The following is an 18861-nucleotide window of genomic DNA, read 5'->3' as shown; positions in this document are numbered from 1 at the left end:
ACTTGTGTTCTTTTTTTTCTATAGAGCGAGCACTTTTCATTTTTGGGTATTAACAATCAGTCCAACCTGACAGACATGCGGTGTCGGACGACCTTCTACACAGCACTTGGGCGTCTCCTCATGGTGGATTTAGGTACTGCATCAAATCCTAGAGGCTCATGAAGTAACCTGGTGCTGTTCTAGATTTTTACTTGAGGACAGAAAATTAGATGTGGGGGAGGTCTTTTCTGTTGTTTCAACAGTAACAAAACTATCTAAAATAACAGTCTGATTTCACCCAAGAATAGGTAACACTATTGTGGTCCCTGTAACTGGAAGAGAATTAAATATGTGCCTAAAGTTTTCAGCTAATGTGCCGTGGTTTTAAAATTCTATTCATATTTCTCATCTGTAAAATAAGATAATTGGAAATTGAGTTTCCTAAATGCATCTTGTTGGCCAGATAACCCCTCCACCCTACAGAGGTGCAACCCACCTGAGACAGCCAACACAACTTTTTATTTCCCAGTTCGGTAGCACTATGAACCGGAGGGCGTAGCACCCACTGTGTAGCTCTAGTTGTGATATTAGCAGTTTGGAGTGAACTAATAAATGAAGCAGAATGGCTTCATCATAATTTTGAGCTATTTAAATTTAATCCTAAAATGACTTTATGAAAAAGTATGAATAAAGCCTCCACACACACCTGATTCAAGTTCAGGTCTCACCTAGTTTGCATATACAGTCCTTTCTCAGCTGACTGTAGTTCTCACCTAAGGAAAAATAAATACATAACATAGTACCTTATACACATATCAATCGCTAATATTTTAGCTCGGTATCGAAAAAATTTGAACATTTCCAGAGGAGATGTTATCTAGTTTAAAAATTGTTTCTATATAGACATTTTATTCTGAAATTACTAATACCTATTTGGGTGATAAAGAGCCCTTTGAGTTACCCTTGGATCTGCTCATCTTTCAAACCATCTTGTTTTCCATGCACACACAACTTTTAACTTGGTATATTGGGGTCACACCCTGGTTGTTTCCTTTACAGGAGAGGATGAAGATCAGTATGAACAATTCATGCTTCCACTCACAGCAGCGTTTGAGGCTGTAGCCCAGATGTTTAGCACGAATAGTTTCAATGAGCAAGAGGCGAAGGTGAGTCCTTCACCCGCTGATTGATCAGCTTCTGGTTGAGGGCAGTTCCTGATAGAGACTGGCTTAGCTAGCAGTACAGAAAACAGTGCTTACCCAGAAATTTTCCGCTGATTTAGCTTTTTCTGTAATCTCCTAGACTCTTGGGATTTTGAAATAGAAGAGCTAGTATAGATTTGTAAACTCTGTTTTTATGATAAAGTGTGTTCTTAAGCAGCCCCTAGAATTTTTTTTGCCCGAGTTTCCAAATGTAGTAACAAAGTTATTTTAAGTTTTTGCATTGCTCTTTTAATCTCTGTTGTATCTTTATTCTATGTCCTCTCTTCATTTTTAATACTCCTTATTAGTGTCTCCTCTCTTTTTTCTAGATGTCTTGCCAGAGATTTCTTAGTTTTATTAGTCTTTACAAAAGGAAAAACTTTTTTTTTTACTTTATTTTAGCTCTGTTTTATCTATATTTTCTATTTTGTTAATCTTTGCTCTTAATCTTTATTTTCAGTATATTTTCCTTGGGGTTATTCTGTTGTTCTAACTTAACTTTTCAGCCCTTCTTCTTTCTTAATGTAATCATTTAAAACTATAAATGTCCCTTTAGGTATATTATTCCAGAAGTTGGGTTTTTTAAATTGTGATTTAAAAAAAAATTTACCATCTTAACCATATTTAAGTGTTCAGTTCAGTAGCGTTAAGTATATTCACATTGTTGTGAAACAGGTCTCCAAAATCCATAAGTTTTGATATGTAACATTTTTATTATCGTTCAGTTCTTTATATTTTCTAATTTCCATTTAGATTTCTTCTTTGACACATGAGTCATTTGGAAGAGCTTATGAATTTCCATATATATGGAATTTTAAAGTTACCTTTAGTTATTGATTTCTGGCTCTCAGAATTGTCATTTTTAGATTTTTGCTTTCCTCATCTTTTTACTTCATGCATACCTGCTCTCCTTACCTCTAGCTCTCTGTCCCAAAACCAGAAGACACTATGCTGTTAATATTTATAGGACATTTTTGCAGTGTTCATAATGACACAGGCTGAATTCTTAGAGCCACCAAATAGTTAGGGATATCGCCCCTCCAAAATGCAAGATTTTATCTGACATTCTAAAATTCTTTTTCATCTTTAGAAAGCCTCTTAGTTTTCTGTCTCCAAGTCAGCAGGGAAGTCAGAACTATTTACTTAAAGCAGGCTGTTAGCAGAAGTGTGGTCATTTTTGACAAATGAGTCAGGATCCCAAATGTGATATCTCCTTGAGCCCCCTAGTGATTATTAGCTTTTAAGAGCAGTCTTATACTGTTCAGGGCCCACAAGTAAAAGTTCTGCTGAGAAAGACAGCATTGGATTTGGAGTCTTAGTTCTGTTAGTACTAACCCTGGCCCTCCTGCCACCCAGCGGCATGACTGAAGGCGCATTATTTGACCTCTCTTGGCTTCAGTCTCTTTTTCCGTACAAGCATAGTGTAGACTTTATAACTCCGAGATTGAACACATCCATCTTATTCCAGGCACTATGTGGTCTCCATTGCCTTCCTCTGGCAGGGTCTGCATCTGAGGTCCTGTAGTGCTGCTGGCACCTTCCTGTCATTAGATGTGTTACTAGACCTTCAGGATATGTGGCTCTTCTACCTCTTCTTGTATGGACTTTTTTTTCTTTTTTTCTACCTCTTAAAAAGGTTTTTTGCTTTTCCACTTTTTACGTATGATTTCTCACAATGTCTTAAAAGTTTATCAGCCTCTATTTTTGCTGAGATGAGCCAGGAAACATCCCTTTTTCTTAGTATAGCAACATTCCAAAACTAACTTTCCAAATGAAAAGATTTCATTCTAGTATGGAAGAGATCGATTCCGAATATTTGGGAAGGAGCATTTGTAGAACGATAGGAGGAAGAATTTTATTACAGATATGTGAAGTCCCCATCGGGTGGTTATAGGTTTGCTTTTTCTTCTATTTTAACATACTTTTGCCTTCTACTACAGCGAACTCTAGTTGGCCTAGTAAGAGACCTGAGAGGAATAGCTTTCGCCTTCAATGCCAAGACCAGCTTCATGATGCTCTTTGAATGGATGTATCCTAACACGGGTCACAGCAAGCCTTAACTGAAGTGTGAATAGGTGATGGAGTCATCAGGAAGGAGGGGTTGGGCGGCAGGGAGAAGTGAAGCTTCAAAGGAGATGAAGGGTTACCCAGAATGCCTACTGCATATCTTATAAGCTGCCATTCCATGGTGGTCTGACGACATAATGCTGTCTACTCTGGTCATTAAGATCAGAAAATGAATGAGGTGGTTTCCCAGCTTCTCTTTGTGTCCCAGACATAAATGCCTGTGGAACTATTGCACGTAAATTTTGCTACATTTGGAAAATAGAGGCATTTCAATCCACTAAAAAAAAAGACAGCTCTACTAGGAATTAGAAAGTCTGTCCTTACTGACTTTATAACCCTGAACAGATCATTTCAAATCTGAGTGCTTCTGTTTCTCCAGTCATTATGTAACAAATAGCTGATTCCCTGTCATATCATAGAAGTGATAAGAGGATAAATAACTATATGAAATGCATTGTCATGTAAATTACAATGTATTATTAGACATCTATTACACGTTAAAGGACACACAGACACTATAGCACCACCTGGTAGAAAGACTCCACGATCAGCAAGCAAGAGACAGGAAATTAGAAAACATTGTAATTTGGCAGTTTGTGCCTGGCCAGTGCTGAGAAATTATTTTAAATTCTGTACCTCTGTGGATTTAGAATTCGTCCTTAGCTTTTCATTTACAGATACCCATCCTACATGCCAATTCTCCAGCGTGCAATTGAGCTATGGTACCATGATCCAGCCTGTACCACACCCGTGCTCAAGCTGATGGCTGAATTAGTTCATAATAGGTAAGCAGGAGGATGATTTTCAAAGGGCATAATTGCCCTTTTATTTGAGACAGCCCTGAGAGAATTTGCTTTCTAGTGTTTTAGGTAGATTGCGGAAGATAGATAATAAGGTTCACTGCTATCAAAATTTGAAAAACTCTAAAAGTTTGCTTTTGTTTATTTGAAAGAAAAGTGTCCTAGCCATACAAAGCCATAGCTGCTTACAGGAAATAAGGGTCTCAAGGTATACATTCCTCAGAGGAGTGAATTTGGTAACCAAGATTCTGATTTCCCTGTCCACACACATAAAAGTCAACGTTTGGTAATGATGCCATGTCCATCAGATTTCATAGAGACAATTGAAAGGATACAGTATGCATTAGAATACCCTTTATTAAGCAGGGTATTTGTTAGGCAAATTACAGCAGGATCAGTAAAGATTTACTTAAAAAGAAAGAGAACACTTTCCAAAATACCAAATTTTAGATTTGCCCAACAATTTAGGGATGGAGAAAAAGAAAACTAATTTAGGATGTAGGAAAAGAAAAGTTCAGCACTTTGACTTCATTAGAATTTCAGGTCTGTGTATCTGCCTCTCGTGGCACTCCTAAGAGAATAATTTTTAAAACTACCTCAGTGAGGGAGTAGGTAACATTCAAAGAGTCTATTGTGTCCCATGAGGCTTATAGGCAAGAGTTACTCATTTATGAAATAGATGTCTGAGAGCCTCTACTCTTTGTCGGGCAGTTTCTTAGCTATTGTGCCAGACAAACCTCTGCCCTCTTAGATGTTTGTTACATTCTGGGGGGACGACAGTAAAACAAGTATGGACGATCACTTTAGAAAGTAGTAAGGGCTATGAAAAAAATAAGGTAAGAAGAGGGGAATTGAAGGAGAAGAGGGTCAGAGAAGGCCTCTCAGAGAATGTGATATTTAAGCTGGGATATGAATGACAGGAGAGAGTGTGGTGGCCCTGCAGAGAGAAGGGGAAAGAGCTTTCTAAACAGAAAACAGTTGCAAAAGTCCTAATATGGGATGCGCTTGCTGGGACTTGAGACAGAAAAATGCCACTGCTGGGAGCGTGGTGATGAGGGGAGGCCATGGCAGGCGGAGTCGAGTGAGCAGAGGCCTGATGGACCAGTGACATGGTACTGCAATAGTGGAGGATGGGCGCTTGTTCTTATTACACTGGGAAGCTGCTGAAGTGTTCTAAGCAAGGGGTTAAAGTGATCTCATTTATATTATTTAAAGGTATCGTTTTAGGGCGTGGTTCCATAGTGTAGCAGTTAACACTTCTGCTTTACACACAGAAGTCCTGGGTTCACATCCCAGTGGAGCCACGGTCCATGATCTATGGCCATGTCTGATCTTGGAAGCTAATCCCGATTCTGATCTTGGAAGCTAAGCAGGGTCGGGCCTGGTTAGTACTTGGATGGGAGACAACCTAGGAAGACCAGGTGCTGTAGGCATAAATAATAAATAATTTTTTTTTTTTTGAAGTATCATTTTGGCTACTACATGAAAAATAGGACTGTAAGGGGGCAAGAGTAGACCACAGAGGAAGTAGATGGATTCAGGGCATATTGCAGAGCTAGATCTTGATGGAATCAGCATGGAGAGGGAAGGAAAGAAGAATCAAGGACTCTTGGGTGTGAGGCCTCACAACTAGAGCCAGTAAAGCTCATTAAAAGGTACAGCCAACCAAAGAAGAGTTGCTCTGGTCTAGGGAAATCAGGAACTCAAAACTCAGGTCGTTTAAAATGTCTGCCGTCCCTGCCTGACGTGTGTTGTAGCACGCCCATGCCCTTTACATCGTCTCTTCTGATAAAGTGGTATCCTTCCCTCAGTTGCCACTGAAGCTGTAAAGGTTAATGTACATTAATGTCTAAAGGCTACATGTTAGTACTACCAAGAAGTGATGGTGATAGAAGCTCTGTCTTCATCAAATAAAATTGAGAATTTTAGAATAATTTTATCCGCTGCCTCATTTTTTGTTTCCTTTAAATATATTCAATTTGAGCAGCAGAACTTGAATCTAGCATGTTGGGTCTTCAGGATAAAAGCTGTTTCACTATTTCTATGTTTTTGATTAACCTGGTTATTTCACGTTAGGACAGGTAATCTGCGCATTAGTGCAAAAAGAATCACCCAAGGTACCCAGATGAGAGCCTGAAGTACCACGGTCTCAGCAATGTACTTCTGACTTCTCTCCTTCTGTGTTTTCTGCTCAGATCCCAGCGGCTCCAGTTTGATGTCTCTTCCCCCAATGGCATCTTACTCTTTAGAGAAACCAGCAAGATGATAACAATGTATGGTAAGTGTCTTAGGAGAACATGCCCCTTGAAGTGAATTCTAGCTCTGTCACTACACTCTACGCAGTGTGGGCTTCATGCAGAAGCCAGGACGGCACTGCCAGGGTGCTGGCACCAAGGACCTTTGGAGGAGGAGGGTTGAATTGGTATATAAACTACCACTTATAGTGCGATTGAATGTATATATCACATGTCTTCTCAGGCAATCGCATCCTGACACTAGGAGAGGTCCCAAAGGATCAGGTCTATGCACTGAAGCTCAAGGGCATCTCCATCTGCTTCTCTATGCTGAAGGCTGCTCTCAGTGGGAGTTATGTCAACTTTGGAGTCTTCCGTCTCTATGGAGACGATGCCCTGGACAACGCTCTCCAGACCTTCATCAAGCTGCTCCTCTCCATTCCCCACAGTGACCTCCTGGTAAACCTTAAGCTTCATTGACGGGCTCCTCATCATGTCATCTTTACTTGGCCTGAGACCATGATTGAATGTTTCTCTGGAGAACTATAAGCTAGCTCCAACTGAGTCTTTTGTTTTCCCACCTGCTGGTGACTGAGCCATTTTATTTAAGACCTTGCTCACTTCGTGCTGGGTAGACAGTGCCAAAGCTGACTTTCGCCCTCTTGTCCCACAGGACTACCCCAAGCTCAGCCAGTCTTACTACTCACTGCTGGAAGTCCTGACCCAGGACCACATGAACTTTATTGCAAGCCTGGAACCTCACGTCATCATGTATATTCTCTCTTCCATATCTGAAGGACTCACTGCACTTGGTAAGCACCTGGGTTGGTTGGTTGGTTAGTTTTTACCACATAACTAAACAGAAAGAGAGAATCCTGCCCCAGTATCTGCTTTGAGGAGCTGGTCCCACCAACAGAGTGTATAATTCATGGGTACATTCTCATCCAGCAAATACTGACCCCCTCCTAAGGACCAGGCACGTGCTAGGCACTGAGTATACAGCAATTAATAAGGCACAGTCCTGTCCATTAGGGGCTTTCTCTCTGGTGGATGAAACAAGACGTGTAAATAGACAACTACCTGTTTACCTACCCAATACAGTTGGGGGGTATGAAGGGCTCTTAGGAAGCACCCCTAAACTGGTTTTGAGGAGAGGTAGGGTCAAGGAAGGCTGGCCGAGAACTGATATCAACACGTAAACATAAAAGCTGAACAGGCTTTACCAGGTTAGTGGGGGAGGCTCCCTAACATCAGGAACAGCAAGTTCTAGCACCTAGAGGCAAGAAAGAGCTGGAAATCCAGATGGCTGCACACCCGCGCAGAAGAGGAATGAAGCTGGACAGAGAGGCGAGCAGACCTGGAGATCACAGGGGTGCCCTTCAGCCATACCTGCTTGCTTGGGTTCTATCCTAAGGTAGTAGAAGCTGTGGAAGAGGTCTCTAGCTCCATAAGTTTTTTCATCCTTCCCCAGCTGGTTCCTGTCAACCATTTTGTCCCCAGGCTGCCTTCCAGAATCTTAGTAGGTGTGTATGTGTTCAGAGAATAAAATACATCTATACATTAGGCTAAGCAAAACATAAAATAGGAAGATGAAGTAAACTGCAAAGTATTCACGATACATTGCAAACGCATAGAACGACATGGGTTGTCTGCTGTGGCGAGTTCCCCACACATCTGCGTTTACCTCCAGCTGGATGCACAGCCATGTCAGGGGCAGCCCAGCCGGGGTAGCAGACCCTGCTTTGGAAGGCTCTTTTATAGCTTGAAATTGGATGACTTCTGCACAAATAGTGACAGAATGGTTTACTCTCTTAAGGGTTGGTTCATCCATTAGTCTTCTGGCCAGAGCCTCCCTTGGTGAGAGCTCTGTCCACAGGCTGTGTTGTAATGTCACCTTTATGAAATGCATTGAGTCTGCAGCCCTACTGCCATACTCCAAGATGTTTCAGAGAGAAAGAATACAGTAACCCACTCTAACAAACTGTAGATGTTGACAGGCTATACTAAGCTGGGTTTAATAACATCTCCCACCTTAGACTTCTTGAATTTTAATCATAGCCCTTCCGATTACTAGCAGTGTGATCTTGAGGCAAGTCAGATAACTTGTCCAAAATTTGTTTTACTCATTTGTAAAATGGAACACTGTCTCCTGGAGTTTTCAAGAGGATAAATTAGATATAATATCTATATTGTCCTTAGCACAATATCTGGCACAAAAGTACTTGCTATATGTGAACTATTATTTTTTTATGAAGCAGACATACATCCACAGCACTATGAGTCAATAATTTCAATAATATCTATTTATATTATCACCACACACTCACTTTCAAACTTAGACTTTGACTTATGATGAAGGTGAGAGGTTAACAGGAAGGATCCTGAGCAGTGGCTCAACGGGCCACAGTTCCCAGTCCGACTGGCTGTGGGATCTTAGCCGAGGGCAGTCCGTGTTTGCTCGGGTCACCATCAGCAGCTCAGTATCCCTGCTTTGTTCCACCCTTGCCCTCTTGCTTCCAGACACCATGGTTTGTACAGGCTGCTGCTCCTGCCTGGACCACATCGTGACATACCTCTTCAAGCAGCTGTCACGTAGCACCAAGAAGAGGACGACACCCCTGAACCAGGAGAGTGACCGCTTTCTGCATATCATGCAGCAGCATCCAGAGATGATCCAGCAGGTAAGGAGTGTGAGGGTTGGGAAGCAGTGCGGGCTGTCCCACAGCAGAGGAACCACTCCAGGAAAGAGAGGAAGCCAAACAAATAATAATTCTGACTAGTACCTCACCATATTAATGCTGCCTGTGTGAAATTTGTACCTTAAAATTGCAATAGATTTTGAGTGTGCTGAGTAATCATTAGATGTAGGAAATCTGAAAAAATCAGATTCTGAATGCTTGTGAGTGTCACACCAACCCCTGTGCTTTGGGCCTATCCCATGAGCGCTATCCTCCTTCCATGACAGTGACTTTCCTCCCTCACAGCTGTAAATGGAGCGTGAGTTGGCAGTATTCAGCCGTGAAGCTTGTATTCCCACTTGCAAAATAGGAACAAAAATGCAGGACAAAAGGAAATAACCACACAGAGATCAAACCGCATGCTTGCCATCATTTCATTTGCATGCAGTACCTTTTCAAACATAAGCTGTACAGAAATATACTAGATAAAAATAGATAAGGAAATGGAATCAATGGAATTACTTAGATTTCAACTAATCTCATCTTTGCCTACATTGTTCTCTAAGGAAGCAGTGAAATAATTTACATCCCCGTCACATTCTCAAAATGTTATAAAGCTGGGTCCTCTGAGAAAAGCGCAAGGAGCTATAGTGCAAGGTGATTTTGTACCGTAATCATTTGCTTGACCCATCCCATTCCTCACAAATCTGGGTGAACTGGGGAAGTATGAATTGTCAAACCAATTTAAAGAATAGGAAAGGAAACGTCTTAGAAAAAAACTTACCTTGTAATAGAAAATTAAAATGAAGCTGCATAAAATATTTGTCAGGTTTACCCTAGACAGAAAAGGCCCTTCACCCCAGTAAACTCCTCTATTGAGAATCTGGAATTCTATCTTGGGTAGCCACACACTAGGTCACTGCCTCAGATTCTCCATTTCCAGATGCTGTCAACGGTGCTGAACATCATCATCTTCGAAGACTGCAGGAACCAGTGGTCTATGTCCCGACCGCTATTGGGCTTGATACTACTTAATGAAAAGGTGAGAGAGCCAGCTCCCTGGTGGCCAGAGCCAGAAGCAGGGGCAGGTGTGCATTTTTCAGGGCACTATGAGAAGCACTTCTAGAAACACCCCACGATGGTGAAAGAGAGGGAACATGTACCATTTTTCTAAGCAAATCTTATTCACACTTTAACACATAATCACTTAGCTGTTAGACGTCAGCATGCGTGGCAGTTCAGAGGAAAAGGATGAGGAAGTGTCACAAGGGGAGAACATACCTGGAGATCAGAGCGCCTGCGACCTAGGTCTGAGTCCAGCGCTGCCATAAAAAACACATCAGTCTAGAGATTCCTAGGAAAGAATCTGGATCAGGTGGTCATGATAGTGTTTACAGAATTTAAATTCTTGACATTTAAGTAAAATAAAGATACATTATCCTACAAATGCTTGCTTGAATTAAAAAAAAAAAAAAAAAAGGCCATCCAATTTTAGTAGTAGTCCATTTTTTTCTTGGAGAAGAATGCTCCTTTAACCCTACAGATGACCGAAGGCTAATCTGGAGGGTTAATCTGCCTTTCCCATCTTCTCTCCTTACCCTGTCTCACTCCCGGCCCCACAGTATTTTTCTGACCTAAGGAACAGTATCGTGAACAGCCAGCCACCAGAGAAGCAGCAGGCTATGCATCTGTGTTTTGAAAACCTGATGGAAGGCATAGAGCGAAATCTTCTCACAAAAAACAGAGACAGGTGAGTATAGATGGCCCTGCGAAGAAATCCTATGCAGTTATTTTTCAAATCATTGAAACAGGAGATTCCTTGTCTTTTAGAGGCCATTTAAGCAGTGCTGTCCAATAGAAAAGTAAGTCACAGAAGTAATTTTCAATTTTTGAGTAGCCACACTAAGAAAAGTAAAAAGAAACAGACAAAATTCATTTTAATATGTTTTATTTAACATATTAGATCCAAAATATCATGCCCATGTATAGTTAATAATTAAAATTAAGAATTAACATTCTTGTTATTATGGTTAAGCCTTCAACATCCTACGTATTTTATACTTGTCAATTCAGATGCTAAATTTTCATCAGAAATACTTGACTTCTATTTAAATTTCATAAAATTTACAGCTGACAAAGTAGACTCCCATACCGAAGTTGTTCCAAACATACTTAGAAGTCTTCGATAACTGAACTGAATGTCACATTTTCTAAATTAATTTATTAATTTTAATTAATTTACAATTTGGCGATTTGTAATTAATTAAGGTGCAATTGGGGAACTGCATTTTAAATTTCATCTAGTTTGATTTAGTTCCTTGATTGCACTGGGCACAGTTCAAGTGCTCGATGCCACATACGGCTAGGAGCTACCACACTGGAGGGCACAGCTCTGTAGTACCAATCTCCTGGCATCAAGAAATGAGATAGCTTCATCCTCTTTCTTTGTGCGAATTACTTCCTGCCTCTGTCCATGAGATTCCTTCTGTGCTGCCGTGAACCCAAGGTGGCCCTTAGACCTCCAGATGTGACCAGATCTCAAGGCCCACCACAGAGTTGTCAAGTAGAAAGGGGCACAAAACTAGCCAAACTGTCCCTTAAAGACTGACATTTACTGACCTTATAACCAGAACCCATCAATTCATACATTCCGTCTCTCAGTGGCCACTTATCTGCTAGAAACGTTTTAGGCAAAGACCTTTCCCTTCTGCCAAACTCCCCCAACCTACATGCATCCTCTCTTAGGTTCACCCAGAACCTGTCAGCATTCCGTCGAGAAGTCAACGACTCGATGAAGAACTCCACTTACGGCGTGAATAGCAATGACATGATGAGCTGACACCTCCTTGGAATCTACCTGTACAGAGCAGCGTCCCTTCGGTCTGGCCCAGAGGGGCGAACAATTACAAGGGAGAGGGCCTGGCTGATCCTGGCGCCCTTCTCCAGGGGTGTGGAGAAAATGGCAAAGGTCAACTAGCTGTTTCCCCAGGGAATAGGGGTGTGAGTGCACTCACTAGGGGGCAGGGCGCTGCTGGTTCTTGGGGGATGGGGTGGGAAGGGTGGTGGGAGGAGATAGAGACACAAATATGTGAGACTCCAGCCCCCTCTCCTGGGGCCACCCAAAGGGGGAGAACCCCCAGTGTCCTGCCACAACCTGCCTTGTATAAACATGTACATTTTTTCATAACATTTTGAACAAGGTTTATATTGACTCAAGTTTAAAAACAAAGTGTGACTGAAAAATTTTTACAGAGTCTAGTGCACCAATGCTGATGTAAGGGGTTGTGTATGCAAGTGAGGAAAAAATGTGTATTCTGGTGGCCTGAAGCTTTACTGGACGAGGATGTGTGAACGTGCAGAGATATATTTAGTGACACAGTGTAGAGAGGCAAAAAAAAAAAGTAAAAATTCCAAATGTATATTTTTTCTTATTGCCCTTTCCTTGCCCCCAAAATTATCACTTCCTGTTACTGTATTACCCTTGTTATTAGGAACTCTAAGCCATGCGGAGCACCATCCCTCCCCTTCAACCATAGATGCTGCCCAGGGTCCCTCGGCCTCTTACGGTGACAGACAACTCCAGCTAAAAGTGTTTGTTTGGTGTTCTTAGCTTCATCCTTTTTCCCACTTTGCTCACCCTCATCCTCAGACAGATGCCTCTTGCTTTTAAAAGTCGGATATAACTCTATGACTTAGGGTTCTTGGTCTCTGTAACGGTAGAGACGAGAGAAGGGATTGAGCCAGTTGCTCTCCTGTGGAGTGATTTGGATGAGTCCAGCAGAGGCCCAGCTGCGTGTGGCCAATAACTTTTAGTCTTCCCCAGCCCTTGAGGCAGTGCGTGTGGATGCGTGCGTGTGGATATTTATATATGTACCCTGCACTCATGAATGTATGAACTGGAGGAAGTTACTACAGCGGAGGGGTTCTTAATAACAAGGTCTGCCTAGCATGAAGTATTTAACATTCTCCCACCCCCTTAAAAATATACATTTTTATAAAATGAAAACCATAATAAATGTTTTGAATATTTAAAAAAAATAACCTACAGAGGAAAATTAATGGAGAAAGCTATTTGCCTTGTACTTTTTCCACAATCGTTGCTGCTAGTTGTACGCATCTCTAGTTCAGCTCTTGCCCATGGGACACTCATCAATTAGGTTTTATTTTTATTTCTCTCCTCTACCCCCAGAAACAAGCCTGTTAATTTTTTCTTCCTTCTCCTCTGGCGACTGTGTGGTGAATCCTTTCTTGCGTGATCAGGTTGCGGATAGACTTGTAAGGGTGTTTGCTGCATACAGTGTAAGCATTGTGACCGCCAATAAACTTCAATGGTTTCTACTGACCCGGTTTCAGCAATCAAGTCTAGTGTGTCTGGAAGGACATGTCTCATTCAAAACACATGAAGATATTTGAAACATGCATTCTTAAAAGCCAGTGGATGACAGGGACCTTGAAAAATTATCTTGTTTCTCATTGGACTCAGTCTGACTCAGTTTCTTTTAAATGTATGATTGATTAGTTAATACGCAGTCTTTAATAATCTGCAGTAAAGACTTCATGTACATTTTTCATAATATTCGGAACAAACTTTATATTGACTCAAGTTTTAAAAACAAAAAGCACTGAAAAATGTTTACAGAGTCTGGTGCACCGATACTGATGTGAGGGGTTGTGTGTGTATGTAAGGAAACTGTGTGTATATTTACACATATATGCTGCTGTCCACAGCTACAAAAGTGAAGCCACTCTACCTCTTTACTAGCTTCCAGGTGATAACACAGCAGCCAGCAGAGAAGTATTAATGGCACAAAGCCCAGTTTTGTTCATGTTCTGACATCTGCTCCTCTAAGGTGGATTAGACCCTGACACATTCAAGGGTAAAATGCTAGCTCCTAAATACTTTGCAGACCTCATGGGCCATAATTATCAAATGAAGAACGCTACAGATAACGGACTACTTCTCATCCCCATACTACATAGTACCTAGGTATGCGGGACCATATTTGCCGGAAACACTGAAAAGTATTAGGATACAGATAGGAATTGTACCGTGATACAATGAATAACGGGCTCTAGAGGGCAGATTTTGTCCACCTTGTCTAGATGTACTGGTACCTTTGCTCTCTGTCTTCTGGGTACCTTCTGGGTCCTAAATTCTTTCAAAGGGAAAAAATTGTATCCTAATGGCTGGAGGGCACATGGGAGTGATTCACCTTAGCCAAGTCTTTCTCTAAGCCTAACAAACATAAAATGGTCAGGCTTCATTAATAAACAAAACACTCCAGCCACGTTACCCATCACACTCCTCAGAGGTACGTGAAGACCACCCTACTTCCCCAACTATCCTGACATGCTGACTGACCAGCAAACCAGAGCCTGCCCTTCCTTTCCACAAAAACTTTCAGAAGCAAGAACCCCCTCCACCCCCCGAGGTGGTGGTCTCCTAAGCGCAGCCCAGTCTTGACAAAGTGCCTTGTTAAAATCTCCCACAACAAGTTTTTTAAACAGTGAAGCCATTTCTTCCTTGACAAATGGGGGTACTTCAAAAAGTAGCCTTTTTTTCTGGTCAGAGATTGGGTTCACATGATTCAACCTAATGTGAAAGCCAGTTATCTTTAAGCTAGTTTATCCAAGAAATTAATGTGGTTTTATTCTATTAAAACAGGAATTTATTAGTTTCTAGGCTGTCCTGGGCACCGTGGTCACCTCGTCAAGTCCTTCAGACAGTGCTGACACAAATTGTACCTTTTAATGACAAAACACCTAACATCTTTACTGCAGATTATTATAGTATGTATGTATTTGTTTCGTTGGCTCTACCCAAATAAGGCAGTGGTCCCCAACCTTTTTGGCACCAGGGACTGGTGCACCTATGAGAATCTAATGCCTGATGATCTGAGGTGGAGCTGAGGCGGTGATGCTAGCGCTGGGGACCGGCTGCAAATACAGATGAAGCTTCGCTCACTCACCCACTGCTCACCTGCTGTGTGACCCGGCTCCTAACAGAAGTTCGGAACCCCTGAAATAAGGGTTATCTGCTTCCACTAAAGTAAATCAGACAAAGGAAGAGGACAGTTAGTTCATGGTCAGATATGATGAGTGACAACGTCCTAAAAAATAATAGTTTTATATTCTGCAAACATGAGCTTATTCTTAAGAATTTGGGTTTGTTTTTCCTCCCCAAGTGGAAAAATGTTCTAACTGTATGAAATGTCAACCAAGTGCAGAAACAGACCACCTTGCAAAATAATTTGTGGTTACTGGGAATATAAACTGAATCAAGAATGCCAAAACACCTCTCTATCCTATTTGCCACCAGCCAATCCTCCCCCCACCCAAGATTTTTGGCTAGATCTTTAAACCTATGTTGCCATCTAATAGTGCCCAAATGGCAAAGCAAAAAAGGAAAGCAAAGATAAGCAGACAAGCAAAAATCATACATCTGATAACAAGGTCTTGAAAATGTAAATTTTTATCACTATTTAAAAGGATAAAAATGTATTCACCAACCATAATACAACTGCCAGTTAGGTGCTAAATAATGTCTACGGGGATTCTTGCCCCTGTAGCTTATTTTTGAGCTTGTTACATCTAGGTTAGGCTGCTTAGATACCCTGGAATTCACTGGTCAGCCACTTTGCTGTATTTCAGAGCAGTGGGTCAACTAAAGAAATCAGCTGCCAGACAGTGGGACATTAGATGATCAGAATGGAGGACAGAATCAAGCTTGCAGTATTCTCCCCCTTCCTCAGAAAACCCTTATGGTTTTCAGGACCGGCTGACTGCTGCTGTCTGTTCATTCATCAAATACCTGGCATCCACTCTAGGCCAAATGTTTTTTGACTATAAGTAACAAAAAAATGCAAAACAAAAGCAAAAAAAACATTTGCAAGGCAGATTCATTGCTATTGTGTTAAGATCCTTCACCAGTATAATCTTACTCCAAAACAGAATGAACAGTACTTAACAAGCACCATATACAATTATATTTTAAATTCTGCTTTATAACCATGAAAACAAACGTAGTAGACAAGCATATCACCTATATGGCCCAAACCATCCATTTTTAGGTTGCAGAGAAATAGTGACAAGTGGGGAATCAATCCCTGCTAGCTAATGGACAACAAAACGTCTGGATTCAAGGTCTGGAGGACACCCAAACTCAGAATAAGAACTGATTAACTGGACAACAAATCTGGCCTTACGTAAAGCTCAGGCCACTGTACAGAGTCTGATAGTAAAAGCGTAGGCAAATGTAAAAGCAGTATAATTTCAAAGTCAGAAAACCCAAGCCATGTCCCCTCTGCTCTTAAAGACTGAATGATTATACTGTGCAATAAAGGTAAAGCATCCTCTGTTTAGGAATATAGCAAGACATTATTTGTTTATCAGAAAACCAATTCCCCAGCCTTTAACAGCTTGCTGTCTGGGACTCTCGTCAAAAAGCAAATCAAGTTATAAACTACCAACCAAGCTACAAATCTTGCAGCGGAACCCTTCCATTCAACTAGACAGGTGCCACTGCCATCTCTGCCTCCACATCCTTCCTCGTGCCTTTTCTCAATCTGCAAAACCATCTCTTCTCAGTCTAGACTTCAATGCCTTTTGCCCACTTACCCTTTTCAAGACTCAGGGTGGAGCCCCACTCCCTCTGGTCTACCCCCTACTGACCCGTCCCTCGGTCTTCCTGCCTACTCTATTTGAGGTAGTCCTTACCCCACTCTCCCCCTGTCTCAGCAACCAAAATGTGCTCCTTACAAGCTGGGACCTGACGAAGAAGATAATGATGAATGAAAAGGATGTGCATCTGGGACGTGGGTAGAGTGTGCAGAAGATGGTTGCTGGAAGGTGAAGAGTGGTTGGACCTAATTTGGGTGAAGCACCTGCAGAGAGAACCCCAGCGGCCTGATTTGGGCAGGTTAAATTCACAACGTGGCCATAGCCTTCTACCGAAAGGAAAAGAGAGGAAGCCTCCGACCCTGGCCCCTCGACCCCACGCAGGAAGGAGGGCAGGAGTCCACCCCTGCGCCAGCACGACTTTCCGACGAGCCGTGGCGCCCCGGAAGTAGTTCCGCGCCTTCCTGCGGTCCCCGCGGCATCTGTACACGGGCCCTACCCCAGGCGCGTCCTCCCCGCGCGTCGTGCGCCCCGCCTCCGCTGCCATGCGCAGGCGCAGTTCTCACTCCCTGCGCAGACCGGTTGCTGGTATTGCACCTGGGAAGAGGGTTTGACTGCTAGGTGGCTATGGGAGCGCCCTTCTTGGGGAGGGCCCGCGTTGGGCTCCCGCGGCCGTCGGACCCCCACAGAGCCGTGTGCCCGGTAGAGGTTCGAGTTCACACTCGCCGTGGCCTCACAGCCAGTTTCCGCGGTGGTTAGAGAGACACTGCCCCTGGCTGCGAAGAACCCAGTGAACAAGCTGGAAAGGATCATCGATGCGCGGTTCAGTGTGCTCCGGGAGAACGACGCAGAAGCTCCCAAGCGGAGTCCTAGCAGAACGGAGTCATGTGAAAGTAGGCAGCAGAGAACACTCTGGCAGTGCAAAAACACTGAAGCATGAAACGTCTTGTATCTCTCTAGGAGACGGGAAAAAAAAAAAAAACCATGCCTAGAGGGAGAGTGCTTTTCACGTGTCTGGCTGAGGAATGGGGTACAAGAGGTTGGGATTTGAACCTAAAAGCCATAAGTTTCCACCAAAGGCCATTTTGCAAAGCAGTCTAGTGACGAATCTTTGTTAATCTTCCAGCTACTGAGTAATAAGGATTTGGACCTGTAGGGAGGGGGAGAGTTGAGAAATATTGGGGGATAGGGTTGGAATCAACAGGACTTTGTGACTAATTAATTGCATGTGGAGAGTAAAGGAATCACGGGACAGTATGGAGATGAGGGCAGAGCACTCTGCTCCAAGGAGATACCCCTGCTCCTGCAGGCAGAGCACCTGAAATCTCACGCAAAAATCAGAAAAGAGGAGGGAACACTTTCCAGTCGTCTTATGAAACAAGCATTTCCCTGATACCAAAACACTGATAGACAAAGATATTAAAAGAAAAAAAAGAACTATCCTAATATCCCTCGTGAACATAAATGCAAAAATCCTTAACGAAATACAGGCAAATGAGACTATCATGACTAAGTGAGATTGATCCTAGGAATGCAAGTTTGGTTTAACATTTGAAAAATCAACAAATGCAATTCAACACATAAAAGAGAAAAAGCTGGTCCTCTCAAGATATAGCACATGACAAAATTCAATACTCATTTATGATAAAAATTCTCAGCAAACTAGGAATACAAAGAAATATTCTTAACCTATTAAAACACATCTACAAAAGGCTATCAAAAACATACAGGACGGTGAAAGACTGAATGTTTCCCCTTAGATCAAGAACAAAGAAACGATGCCCTCTCTTACTTACTTCTGTTCAACATTGTGCCCGAGGTCCTTACCAGAGCAAATAGGCACAAAAAAGAAAGAAAAGACACAGATTGAAAAGGAAGAAATAAAACTGCCTTTATTCCCAGAGATCATGATTTGGGATACTAAAATAAATAAAAACTAAAAAGCTACTGGAACTAATTGAAGTTAGAAAAATCGGAGAATAGAACAATATACAAAAACTATTTCTAGATAATAAAAATAAACTATTAGAAGATGAAATTTTAAAACGTACTATTTGCTATAGCATCCAAACATGAAATACATAGGAATAAATTTAACAAGATATGTACACTAAAATCTGTAAAACATTGCTGGGGAAAATAAAGAAGATCTAAATAAATAGATTATAGCATGTTCTTGGATCGAATGACTCAAAATTGTGATGTCAGTTCTCCCCAAATTGAACCATGTATTCAACAAAATCCCAATAAAAGTTCCAAAAAGCTTATTTGTAAAAATTGACAA

At 41.9% G+C, this 18861-nt stretch overlaps 1 protein-coding gene across 1 annotated transcript in view; it reads left to right on the top strand.

Annotated features, from left to right (window-relative positions):
• XPO7 (exportin 7) overlaps positions 1-13302 on the top strand; it is a 34425-nt gene extending 21123 nt beyond the window's left edge. The window contains exons 17-27 of the mRNA XM_011366689.2: positions 25-133; positions 1039-1145; positions 3122-3210; positions 3926-4033; positions 6244-6326; positions 6527-6741; positions 6956-7094; positions 8803-8963; positions 9904-10002; positions 10583-10710; positions 11706-13302. Coding sequence (XP_011364991.1) covers positions 25-133; positions 1039-1145; positions 3122-3210; positions 3926-4033; positions 6244-6326; positions 6527-6741; positions 6956-7094; positions 8803-8963; positions 9904-10002; positions 10583-10710; positions 11706-11799 — 1332 coding nt within the window. The 3' untranslated portion in view covers positions 11800-13302. The remainder of the gene's footprint in view (positions 1-24; positions 134-1038; positions 1146-3121; positions 3211-3925; positions 4034-6243; positions 6327-6526; positions 6742-6955; positions 7095-8802; positions 8964-9903; positions 10003-10582; positions 10711-11705) is intronic.
• Positions 13303-18861: the final 5559 nt, after the last annotated feature.

The sequence above is a fragment of the Pteropus vampyrus genome, unplaced genomic scaffold (assembly GCF_000151845.1).
Source record: "Pteropus vampyrus isolate Shadow unplaced genomic scaffold, Pvam_2.0 Scaffold126, whole genome shotgun sequence".
Lineage (NCBI taxonomy): Eukaryota > Metazoa > Chordata > Mammalia > Chiroptera > Pteropodidae > Pteropus > Pteropus vampyrus.
This window is presented reverse-complemented; position numbering and strand designations above follow the sequence as displayed.